The sequence below is a fragment of the Desmodus rotundus genome, chromosome 10 (assembly GCF_022682495.2).
Source record: "Desmodus rotundus isolate HL8 chromosome 10, HLdesRot8A.1, whole genome shotgun sequence".
NCBI lineage: Eukaryota > Metazoa > Chordata > Mammalia > Chiroptera > Phyllostomidae > Desmodus > Desmodus rotundus.
Window position 1 is genome coordinate 104,678,764 of NC_071396.1, and position 13,288 is coordinate 104,692,051.

General features: G+C 37.0%; 1 protein-coding gene across 4 annotated transcripts in view; it reads left to right on the forward strand.

Annotated features, from left to right (window-relative positions):
* The window catches only part of RELCH (RAB11 binding and LisH domain, coiled-coil and HEAT repeat containing), a 92,500-nt gene that overhangs the window by 40,994 nt on the left and 38,218 nt on the right, over nt 1-13,288 (forward strand). For all 4 annotated transcript variants that reach the window (XM_024580578.3, XM_024580577.3, XM_045187868.2 and 1 more), the window contains exons 11-13: nt 5,260-5,372; nt 8,846-8,936; nt 11,515-11,586. In XM_024580578.3, coding sequence (XP_024436346.2) covers nt 5,260-5,372; nt 8,846-8,936; nt 11,515-11,586 — 276 coding nt within the window. The remainder of the gene's footprint in view (nt 1-5,259; nt 5,373-8,845; nt 8,937-11,514; nt 11,587-13,288) is intronic.

Sequence of the window (13,288 nt, forward strand, 5' to 3'; positions counted from 1 at the left end):
CCTACCTCCTTACTCATCTTCTGTCTACATGTTCTGTGCATAATGGAAAATGGGGGATTGACGTCTGCAAGTACTGTGGTAGAACCGTATTATATTTGCAGAGCCACTTGGTGCATGTGTAAACAAACTCAAACGTCTGGGCTTGTTTCCATGGCTTTACACACATGATACCATACTGTGTGCATGATTCTCCATTTTGCAGTTTTCCATGTAGTGCTGTTTTTGTGTCCTTCTGTGTCAGTATATAAAGACCTTTCTCATTCTTACGGATGCATAACAGCTGGACTTTTAATAGTCTTTTAGCATGTTTTGCATTAGTGTTTTTCAAACTTTATTGGCCACATATACTGTCATTACGAAAGACATTTTGCTTCATGTGATAGCATATAATTACATATATATAATTAATATAAAAGTTTTACAAATCGTTTTAAGTAATTACAAAAAGTTAAAAGATAATATCAAAGAGCTTATAAATATTTTAATACAATAAAGAATATGCCTAAATAAATAATAAAAGTGCTTTTCATGAACTATTCAATTGAATTTGTGACTCACTGTTTTAAAGGGAATGATGTAAAGGTTAATTAAAACTGCCTAATAAATTAAAAGTTTTATTTTTTATAAAAGTGAAAAGCACAGTGAATATATAGATATTAGTATTATTGGTTTTTATTATTTTAAAGAAAAGTAACAACCTCACTTAATCATTAGGTCACAATTATAGCATATATAATTTCTAAATTCAGTATACCATATTACAAATCTAAGACACCATTGATTGTAATGTTGATGTACCTTTAAGAAAGAAAAAGAATTTCAAATAAATTATGACATATTCTCCATTTTAAGGTACCAATTTCAGAGATTATAAAAAATGAAAAAAAAATCCTTTTATGTTCTTTGAAGTAATTATAGTTACTTTTTACCAGCTTGTATTTAAAAAGACTTCCTTACCTATTCATTTTGAAGAAAAAAAATAATAGGATGAACTAGTTTTCTATATGTAACTTACATAGTAGTTCATTTTCCTGGGGTGGTTGAGGAACTTGAATCTTTCAAACCAAATTACAGAATAAATATATTTGTCATTTGATCTATGCACATAGTAAATAGGCTAAATAAGTTGATTTTTTTTTACAGTCTCTGCTATAAATGTGTTTGAAGGGGAAATTATGTAATTTAAATGAAAGATTTCATAAAGGATTACTTCTAAAGCATTTTTATAGTGATATATCTAAATTTAACTCATTTGCATTCTATGCCAGGAAAATATATGCCATCAGCTGGCTAAGGTGGGAAAGTAATGAAGGAAGCCTGTGCCTTGAATGGGGGTGGAGCTAGAGGAAGTGGTGAGCGGGTCCAAGCTTTCCTTTTGGGATGCAGAAAATGTTCCAAAGTTAGATTGGTGATGGTCGTCCAACTCTGAGTGCACTAAAAATTACTGGATGTACCTTACTTATTAAAGCTGTAAAAAAAGAAAAAAGGAAAGGAGAGAACCAGTCCTGGTTTAGAAACCAGTAAAGGTTTCTAAAGTAGTATCTCTGAAGACCTGCTCATCTTCTGGGAAACCAAACTTTGTTCTTTTCCATTGTCATTCATATTTGCCCCATGGTAAATGTTTAACCTAGGAGTAATAATGGCCCCAGATACTTATAACGTAGATAAACCTGGCCCATCTTCTTACCTGTTTGTGTGTGTGTGTGTGTGAATTTTGGGAATAAGACACATGCTCTTCAGCAGTATCAGCTTTTAAGTCATCTAAGTATTTCAGTTAGGCCTCCTAAAGGTTGAGCCTCAGGAATTATAGATATTAATAATTCTAAGAATAGATGTTTTAACAGCCCTTGAAGTGTAGAACTTTTCCAGAGGTGAGTAATCCTATTTCTTCCTTATGTGAGTCTTTTTAACGTTCTGCTTTTTCATTATGTGTTACCATCAACATCCTGACAAGTTTCAATGGAAAATCTAAATCAGAGGGTGTCAGTACTGGGTTTTAAATTATAATTAATTATTGCTTAATTCCTAGACAGAAGACTAGATGAAAAAATTTTAAATGCCAACTATCTAACTTTTTACCAAAGCTTGAGTTATAGGAAATAATTGTAGTGGAACAGTGAGGGCAAGCAATGGACCGTAATTTATTGGATTAATGTGCTACCTTTCCAGAACTGTAGGATTTTGCCTCTTGACCTGAAATACTCAAAAGATTTCCTCCTGGAATTTGAGCTAAATGTAATGTTTTGTGCTTTAGATTCCATTCAAATCTTGGAGCCATTGTCTTATCAACATTTTCTTGCTCTTTTTTAATGTTAAAATTTGCTTGATCTCATTTCCTACTTTATTTCTCCCAGTTTAACATCTAACTGCATTGTTTTAGATCCTTTAGGGTACTTTTTTTCCTTCTGTTTTTGTAGTCTGAACACACTCATCTGATAAGACTAAGAAAGTTGAGTAAAAATATTCATAAAATCAAATCTAATGACATTTACTATCTCTAAAGTGATTTCTTTCTTTTTTTTAAATATTTTATTTTCAGAGAGAGGGGAAGGGAGGGAGAAAGAGAGGGAAAGAAACACCAATGTGTTGTTGCCTCTTGCATGCCCCGGTTTCCCGCACTGGGGACCCTGGCTCGCAACCCAGGCCTGTGCCCTGACTGGGAACGCACCGGCAACCCTTAGGTGTGACGGCCAGTGCACGATCCACTGAGCCACACCAGCCCAGGCTGATTTCTGTATTATCATTAGAAGTTACTTTGGTTTTTTTCTTGTGAGACTGAAAAGAGAATTAACATGCACATCCGTGGCCATATTTCAGTTATAAGATTCTCTGTATTCACGTATGATATAAACTTGTTCTTTAAGGATGACTAAGCCTGATGATTTAAAAAAAAGAAAAGAAAATGTAAGTCACAAAGAATAAACAGCAACACAGTTATTTTGATATGCTTGTTTTTTTAAAGATTTATTTATTTATTAATTTTTAGACAGAGGGGAAGGGAGGAAGAAAGAGGGAGAGAAACATCAATGTGTGGTTGCCTCTCATGAGCCCCCTGCTGGGGACTTGGCCCACAACACAGGCGTGTGCCCTGACTGGGGATCGAACCAGTGGCCCTTTGGTTGGCACACCGGCACTCAATCCCCTGAGCCCCACCAGCCAGGGCAGATATGCTTCTTTTTGAGTAGACGAAGCTAAGTATTATACTATGTATTTTAAACTGTTTGTATATATGTATTTGCAATTATTTTGAATATGTTACCTACATTTCATAACCTTATTTTTAAAGAGGAATACAATAGGAAGAAAATGGAGTACAATAATGTAAGAATGTATACAAAGCGGGGAAAATATAGGTTTATAGTTTGTATGGAAAATAATATAATAATAATAATAAACAAGAATAAACTGCATTTCATATTGTCACAACTATAAACCTACTTTCACCCCACTGTGTATGTTGAGATAATAGGCAAGGAAGAAAAAGGGTTAAGAAGAAGCAAGAAAACCATCAGGAGAGAAAGATCTGATATGAGAGGAAAGTGTAAATATAATTATTTAGGGCCTTGCTTGATTTTTAGGCATTAAAATGTTTTGTCCACCTGTGAGAGCCTTCTAGAATAACTACGTTTTCATCGTCAGGTTCTCCTCCCAGTGGGATGTTCCGAGGGCGAGGGCGGGTGCAATGCCTTAGTCCTCCCAGCAGTGTCATTGACTCTGAGCAGCCTAAGCAGGGTCCCGAGGATTAGGGCGGTTCCTAGAATATGGTCTCCTACCCTGGTATTCTATAAGATGTTGTTTTTCTCCTACAAAGTCCAGAGTCATCCTTCAAGAATCAAATCCTATTAAGCCTCTGGTGAAGACATTACCTAACGATAAAGATGTATATACTCTCTTCCATTCCCAATGCAAAATTATTTTTCCTGATTATTTATTTATTTTGGTTTTCATTACTCACTAATCTAAAACATATGGAAGTACCTAAATAAATTTACTCTTAGCTACCTGTGTAGTAGTCTGCATCTTTGCATCTTCAATTTAAGATTTATACCAGGTCATTATAATTTCAAAGTAATATGCAAAAAGAATTTAGAAATAATGGAAAAGGACTATTAGTAGTGCCTTAAAGCTTCAGCTTAAACTCAAAAAGTCATATTATCTGTTTCTAAAGGAGCATCTCCAAAATAGGAAGATACTTCTCCTACTGTATAGACTTTTCTTCAAGGTATCCAGCATTTTTACATAGTGATCAGTTCCTATTTTAAGTCTGCTGACACTCTTTGGTGGGTAGGAGGTAGATGGGAAAAAGAAATGGACTAGGAAACATTGTGCCCTTCTTACTACATCATAGTGATTTGTTTTTAAATCTGCAAAATACTGTTTTTATACTGTAGAGGATTTCTCTCCACAAATACTATATCACTTTTGGGCTTTTATTCTCATTAGATTTGAGAATTCATTCCAAAATGAAAAACATTAATATCTTTTGAATATACTTCAGAATTTAGTCTTATTTTAATTAAAATATGAAATAACTTTAATTTTCAAATACTTCTTTGAAAGAGAATAAACTTTTGTGTATTACTTTCTAGAAAATAGTGAATTTACCTCTGCATGTTGAATGTGCCACAAACAAAATAGTGTTGAAAATTTTCATTTCAACATAAAACATTTCTACTGATAATCTATAGTACTAGTGGGAGCTCTCAATAGCTAGGGAAACGCTCTTCTTTTTTTCCAATTAGCTACCAGTTAGATGCTAAGGATACAAAATTAGGAGTTATATATAATTTTAAGACAGATTATATTATACTCATGAAATGAGAAGAGTTGTCTTTATTTTGTGTTATCATCTTTTTAAATTATTGTAGGATACAGTCAACTTTTGCAAGTTTTGTTTAAAAATACTTTGAAATTTAAAATTACTTTGTCAGATTGCACAGTAGTAAGATGGAGGCTTATCTGGGTTAAAAAGTAGTAGACGCTTGGGAAATGTACTGGCTCAGAAAACAAAGTTCACTGACTCCTAAGGAACTTCATTACACAGTGATTTGCACCTTCTGCACAACCCACACATGAATACATGAGTGATTTGTTTCATTGTTTTCTGCTGAATATCCACCTTACAAAATTAAAATTTGCTCTTTTGTAGACTGAGGTTTATTTTACTTTAAGTGTCCGTTTAAGAATAGTCAGGGGACAAGAACAAATGCTCGGCGATGCATTTTTACTTTGACCTTTTCCGCCCTCACCTTCCCTTAGGAGCTGATCCCCCTCATCCTGTGTACAGCCTGCCTGCATCCTGAGCCTAAAGAGAGAGATCAGCTTCTCCACATACTTTTCAATTTGATCAAGAGGCCAGATGATGAGCAAAGGTCGGTATGTCTACTTCTTTGGGAAATAAATAAAATTAATTCTACTCATTTGGCATCAAAAGTCACCCTCTAATCTGAAGGCCTTTCCAGTCCCTGTTGTAACAAACAGGGAACGCTGGTTTCTTTGCCTTTATCTTTCACATGTGATTTCTAGGAAGGCCTAAGTATCTACCCAGTGGCCTCTTAATAGTTATGCTTTACAAGAGATAAAATATTTACTATATGAATTTTTGCACCACTGGGCTCTCTTCAAACTAGTTACTATGTAGCGAAAGGGATACAGTGCCCTGTTTGCTTGCTTGCTTGTTTTGTTAGTCCTGAGACAGATGCCCACAACCAGGGATGCCCGAGTGGAGAAATACGCAATACCCAAGTGTGGTGAGGGTACCGTCAAGGTGACTCTCCAGAAGCAAGGGGGAGGGGACTTGATCGAGTGGCAGAGGCAGAGGCCTACCTCAGAGCGTAACCCTGTAGGTGCTACGTGGAGCTGAACAGTGTGAATGTGACAGGACACCCTGCTGGCTGGTAGGCGGACTGCGCACCAGTGGACAAAATTCCGCCATTCAAGTATTTTTCTGTTACCATTTTCTATCTTAATTTAAAAAGGATTTTCACTTATACTTTTCCAAAGCAATGGAATTATATTTTATGATTAGATAAATTTATGTAATTTCAGCACTTTTTTTACCTCCTCTGAGAATGTTGGAAAATTGTAAGTATGAACTATAAAACAAATCAAGCTTAAAATTTAAAATACAAGGAATCTCTCGATGCAAGGGTTGTAATTAAAATAGAATGAAATAGTTATATAGACTTTAAAACTCTGTAAGTATATATCTCTTTCCTGCTCTTTCCAAAATACGTCTGAGCCAGGAGAGAAACATGTCCTGTGCAGGATCCAGTCGGGATGCTAGTCAAATAGAAATAAGGAAACTAAGTCACTGTATTAGGATCATTCATTGCAAACTGAAAATGTTCTAAGGACAATTGGATGGCGCCATACAGGAGAATTAATATTATGTATTTCATTTCTCCTTAAAAAAATATTATTCCCTATCTTGGTAACAAAGGCCAAACCTCTAGATCTGTAGTCCATTTTCACGCTCTACATTTGCAGCTGAGAGCTGCCACCTGGTGGCCACAAGTACCGTGGTGGAAACATGGCAGGAATTAATTAAGCGCTTGTGTCCGCACTTAAAACTGTAGCTTACAGAAACATAACTACTCATTAGAATAGTCTCATTAATTGATCAACTATGTATAATGTGAATAACAAATTTAAAAAGCAACATTTTTAGGTTGGCATTATATATTTGACATAATCAGTTGTCAGTTTTCATTACTTAATGAATCTCAGGCACCTTTGATCAGATCCTGAGAAAAACTTAATTTATACTCAGGAATGGTGCTTTTGGCCCGTTCTTTGCTAACAACCATAACTGACACCACATTTTTAGCCTCGTCAAATACTGGGCAAGCAGTCTCTGTCCTATGATTTTCTACAAGTAGGAGCATCAGTTTCCAGTGCTGTCAATAATCTGTAAGCCGTCTGACTCTCTGTTTTCAACTGTATTTCAAAGCTGTCGTAATTGTTAGACTTTGGGATCTGAACTGTGCTAAGAAGTTTGTTTTGAGGGGCCTTACGTTATTTCAACAGTTTGTATGTCTCTAGTGTAGTGATGGTACTCATGACTTAAAGTCATTTCACATGAAGGTTTGATACAGTGTGCACTTCTTGTAAGTGTTTGACATGCTTAAACTTCACCGAGGTTTATTTATTATAATTGCCAAACAGTTGTGGAACCACTGTGTACTCCTCCTCATTATTTTAAGACACTAGTGGGGAAAAATTATCAGGCATTAGGAAATTTTCACTGGGGAGCAGGTAGCCAAAGTAATGTATGTAAAGCTTGGGAATTTCTTTTTACACTTTCCTTTTATTTATTTTATTTGCCCTCCTAAAATAAAAGGAAATAAAAAAGCAAAGGAAAGTTGAGAAGTAGGCGTAGAAAAGGATGATACAAATGTAAAGGGAATCAGGTCCTTACGAGGTTATGGTGAGAAGAAGCTGCACCGTGAACCGAAGACCCTCTGAAGGCTCAGCCTTCCTCTCGTTGTTGTCCAGACACTCTGTCGTTGCTCTCTCAGTCTGAGAGTTGTCGCTAGTTTGGCCAAACTGAACTGAAGTGCAGTCATTCTGCAGTTTGAGTTAAATTGACATAGTTTGAGAAACAGCAGTGAACAATGTGTAGGCTGAATGTGCCGATTTCATAGTTAACCTGAATTAAACATTCTATTTTGGTTTTCCTTGAAGTTGGATACTTAAAATATCTATTGAAAACATACTTCCCCACCCCCCAATCAGGTTATACTGTTTTTGAAATCTTAGACAAAGTGAAAAAACTCACAGTTTTTCATTTAAAGTCATCTTAAATGGATCTTCATTCTGAAGAGAAAAGTCTTATTTAAAGTTTTACACTCTTTAAGTTCAAGTGTGAAGTTATCGTATTAGTTATTTATATATTGCTCTGTAAAAAATTACTCCACAAGCAAGTGGTTTATAATAAGTTCATGTTTATAGCGTAACTTATGTGGGTCAGCTACTCTGGGCCCTCTGCTTCAGGGGCTCTCATAGGGCTGTGATCGAGATGTTGTTGGCTGGAGCTGTCATCATCTCAAGTCGCAACTGGGGAACAACTTGCTCCTAAGCTCACACACTTGACTGGCCGTGGCAGGGTCCAGTTTCTCATAGGTCTTTGGACAGAGGGCCTCAGTTCCTCATGCCTTTCGGTCAGAGGCTGCCTTCAGTTCCTTGCTACGTAGGCCTCCAAATGGCATCGTACTGCATCAAAGCATGCGAGCTAAGGAGGCACTAGAGAGGCCCACGAGATGGACATCATAGACTTTTGTGGCCTAATCTCAAAAGCGATGCCCATCACCTTGGCCATCATTCTATCCATTAAAAGCAAATCCCTAGGTGCAGTCTGCACTCAAGGAGACGGCATCACACAAGGACGTGGATATCGGGAAATGGACGTCATTGGGGGCCAGGTCAGAAGCTGCCTAACGCCATTTTACTAATATGACACCATAGTTTGTAATTATAGAAGTACTGGGTGCTAGTCACTGACAGTTTTAGTGGCTACAAACAGAAGTTCAGTGGGAGCTGAAGCATTGGACATACATCCTCAGAATGCGTATGTGGGAAGTTAATGTAGGGGTATGAGTTTCAGCTTCACACCAGTACGGATTCCCTTCATAACATGTCTCACAAATGGAGCTGCCACTGCTGGAGGAACTCATCGTAAGGAGTTCGCTGTCTTGTTGGGAGTCTAGTCCATTTTTGGAAGTGTTTTGCTTGTACGAAAATACTGTACTTCATGTGAATTACAGAGCTGACTCTTTTTAACCCTGAGGCCTAGCTGTGCTTTCTAAAGCAAATACAGGTCCTTATGCATTTGTATTATTTTCAGGCAAATGATACTGACGGGTTGTGTGGCATTTGCACGTCATGTTGGACCAACGCGTGTAGAAGCTGAACTTCTACCACAGTGCTGGGAACAGGTAAATTACTGTTGGGTTTTTCCCTAGTTGTTATTCTGTTCGACTTTATCGTAACCATTCCTATCTTTTTCAAATGCCGTTAGGAACCATATGGGATACGAATTACACTGCTGTTTGTATAGCCCAGCACTGTGATTTAATAGTGCTTAAGAATGCTCAAGGATGCTTTACATTATTCATTCTTCCAGCAAAAACTTAAGAAACATTAGTTCCAGTGCCAGGTACTAGGGCTACAGCGGGAATAAAACACAAAGACATCCCAGTGGGGAGATAAAACAAGTCAATGTTTTCTCGGTGTTTTATAGTGTTACAAGCCAGAAAGAAAATAAAGCAGGTAAGGGTTGGGGAGTAATGCTGTTTGGAAAGGGTGGTCAGAGAAGGAATCTCTAAGGAAGGGATGTTTAGGCAAGGATGGGAACGAAGTGCGACAGTGCAAATACAAAAGCCGTGAGATGGGAGAGTACCTGATGAGCTCAAGGGAGAGCAAGAAGGTGTGTGTGTGTGTGTGTGTATAGGTAGGTAATAGAAATATTATTTTGTGTGTATTATATACTTCTGTATATTAAGATACAGAGAGAACATAAAGTGTAAACCTTTGATGTAGAAGGTTCTGGTATTTAATTCAACTCACTATTTGTGAATAATACTTTTGATTTTATGTTGAGTTTTAATATTCCAGTTTGCTCCAGAACTGAGAACCTTGACTTTCTAGACTTGATGTTTAGGTCATTGAGGAGCTTATTTTTTCATTATAAAGATGGCCTTATTTATAATAGTATGGTCACTTATTCTTAAAAACAAATATTGGTCTCTGCAATATCGCTAAAGTATATGGTCCTTTAGAATTCTGTTACAATTTTCTTGAGTATTTTTTTTCTTTAAAATTTACTGGAGCCATCTGGATTAAGTATGTAAAGTAAACATTATATCTAGGCGTACTTATCTCTGACAGTTTTTAATGTTGTCTATAGATTATGGCACACACTAACTTAGGGTGAGATTTTAATCACTGAAAGTCAAATTAACTTGAAAACAGCACATAGTATTCTGTACAATCATTCATATGTACACTTAATTTTTTAATAATTATTTTACATTTTTTAAGCTTTATTGAGGTACAAATCATATATATAATTCACCCATTTGAAGTATACAATTCAGTGGTTTTTAGAATATTCACAGAATTTCACAACCATCACCATAGTCAACCTTAGAACAGTTTTATCACCCCAAATATAAACCCCAACTCCTCAAACATGATTCCCACAGTTCTCGTTGTTTTGGCTATTCTTGGTCCCTTTAATTTTTATATGAATTTTAGGATCAGCTTGTCAATTTCTGCAAAGAAGCCAGCTGGCATTTTCACGAGGGTCGCACTCAATCTGTAGGGCAGTTTGGAGAGTGTTGCCGTCCTAACCACAGAGAGGCGTCCGGTCCATGAATCCGGGATGTCTTTCCATTTATTTAGGTCTTTTAAATTGTTCCGACAATGTTTTTGTAGTTTTCAGAATATACTTTATGTATGTTTTTGTTTAATTTATTCCTAAGTATTGTCTGTTTGTCTGTAGCTGATATACAGAAATACATTCGGTTTTTGTGTGTACTTTTAGTTTTGAGACTCACTGAGCTAGACTGAAGAAAAGCAAGATGGTAGTTTACATAGAGCATACTTTGACATTCAAACCTTCCACTTTGCAGCTACTATTTCTGAATTTAATTCAAAGATGTCAGTTATAAACATCTCTGCCACCACCTCTTCTGTAACATGAGTAAACACGGATATCGGGGGTCTGTCTAGCTGCCAGCCTCCAGTTTGTTGCCTAGTAGATTGCTATATAATTTCTTTTCTTAATTTTAGGCATCCAATACTTTAATGAATTATGTCACCTTTTCATATGGGAATATGAGAACAGATATACTTCTTTTCCAGTCAAAGAAAGATTTATATTCTATGAAGAAGACATATGGGAACAAAACCCAGTATGTGTCATTTTTTGTTGTTGTTATTTTTTTGTTGTTGGAGTTCAGTGTAGTCATCACTGTAACAAAGCCCCTTCATCATGTTTATGCAAAGACAAATGGACGGAAGTCTGCTAACTTTAAAAACAATCTTACCGCTAGCCAGGGGCTCTGGTTAAATCACTGATGAACTCACTTCCTAATCCCTTAGGTAAAAAAGAGTACTCATGAGTCATTCCTGTCATATACTACCAACCACATCTCTAATATTCAGAACCTGGGTTTTCTAAATGTAAAAACATACCAATGTTTCTGCGGAAAGAGAAAGTTGTCCCCAACATTCTAAGGAAAGCCTAGTATTAGGCAAGCCCACAGTGGACACCTTGCCAAATTTTCATCTTTGCTTCATCCTTTTTTCTTTAACAGATAACCTCTGTGAGCTCGTGTTTTAGGGTTTCCCTGGTTTCCTTATTCCTGATCCAGGTATACACAGGGATTCCCAGAAGTGGAAAAGAAAGCAGCTTTATTGCATTCTTAACTGGATTTGTGGTGAAAACTAACGGCTCTTTCGGAGGAAGAGAGAATATATTGTTGATGCTTGATTTACTTTTTACCCTAGATTAATCACAAATACCCAGAAAGACGACTACTCGTGGCAGAATCCTGTGGAGCCTTGGCACCTTACCTTCCTGTAAGAATTGTCATTTTTTCTTAAAACATTTTTTCTTTTTAATGGTAGAGAAACCTTTTTTCAAGTGTCTTACACATTTTAACCCAAATTCTCCCATGGCCTGCTGTCCCAGTAAAAGAAAAAGATGAGTCAAAAGAAAAGGGTCACATTGATACAATGTGGCATTGCAGGCGTTAGCCACTGATTCTGCATGAGTGTAAATACATAAATCAAATTGTATAAGCGGTTCTCAAAGTGTGGTCTGAGCACCCTGCGGGGTCCCTTGACATTCTTTAAAAGAGGTCCATCAAGTGAAAATAATTTTCATAATAACATGAAAACAGTTTTTGTCTTTTTCTCTGTGTTGACATTTACACTGTTGGTACAAAAGCTGTACTGGGAACCAGGCTGGCGCACTAACACCAGGCAGGGCAGGGACTCCCATGTGTGCCCCCTGGCCCCTCGCGTCTTCTCCAGAGATGCCCGGCTAGTGTCAGTAGCTCTTAATGCGTACAGGAAGTTAGAATTTGTGCTCTTACCAGTTCGCATTGTTATATTCTTTAAAGTTTTCTTGCCCCAAATTAACTATATGATATATAGTGTTGTGTATCTCCAACAGTAAACTCTAGTTACGGGTTCGTGTTTGGGTGTCCGTATATTTTTTAACTTTCTCATACTGTTAATACCTCTATATCTTGCTTCTTTCAGCACTTGCATTTTTGACTTTGATAGTGTTAAACTACGCCCCACCAAGATAGCATGGGCTTCTACTTTTATCAACAGTACCTTGTAGTTCTTGTTTTCCCACCTTCACCAGAAACTGGGCATGAAGGAAATTTTTTAATGTTGTTTCTATCTCATAGGAAAACATTGGTATATTATTGTTACATAAAGCCTATATATAGATATACACGAGTGAGTTTGAGCATCCGGTAATGTGTTGTTCAAGATGGACACAAACAGCACATGCTGACAAAGGATACGTAAGCCGTTTGACACTGCTCCCAGTACTGGAATGCTCACAGTATTCATGACAGACTTAGTGTTTCCTCCATGGGTCTCCAGTTGCCTTGTGCCCCCTTGTGGCCGGTAGTAGTAAAATCTCAGCGCGGTCATGGCTTGAATGGACTCCCACCTCCCAGGCGGACCTGTGGCTTCCTTGTGGCATGCTGAAACTGACTGCTGCAGTCGGCCTCAGCCCAGGTCAAAGTGATGGACCTACCTAGCCGAAGGGCGCGTGCCTCTCCCATTGCCCATGCTGGTACCAAACGAGAAACTAATGTTTAAACCAATATTTAAACAAGTATCTAAAGTATCTTAGAGGTTAAGATACTTTAAAGCATTTGAGGGAGAGGGGGCAATTTTTAGCCTAAAGGATAAATAGACAAGGCTGTACCTAAAAGCATATTCACCAGCCTAAATGTGACTAAAATTTGCTAAAGTTACACATATTTTTGTCTCTAAAAAGTCAAAACAAAAACTAGGTCATTTTAAAAATGTCAGACCTCTGCATACCAAATCACACTGTAAATTTATGAAAATGGTCACATCTTTTTTATTTTTATTTTATTCTAACCATCATATGTAAAAAGGACCCAAACACATTTGGGTTTAAAGACTTGTGATATATTAATCACATTGCAATAATAGTACAAAGAAGGAAAAGAAGGGCAAGACTTTGTAAAATGATAACTATTCTAACTCCAGCCATCAGTCAGGCTGA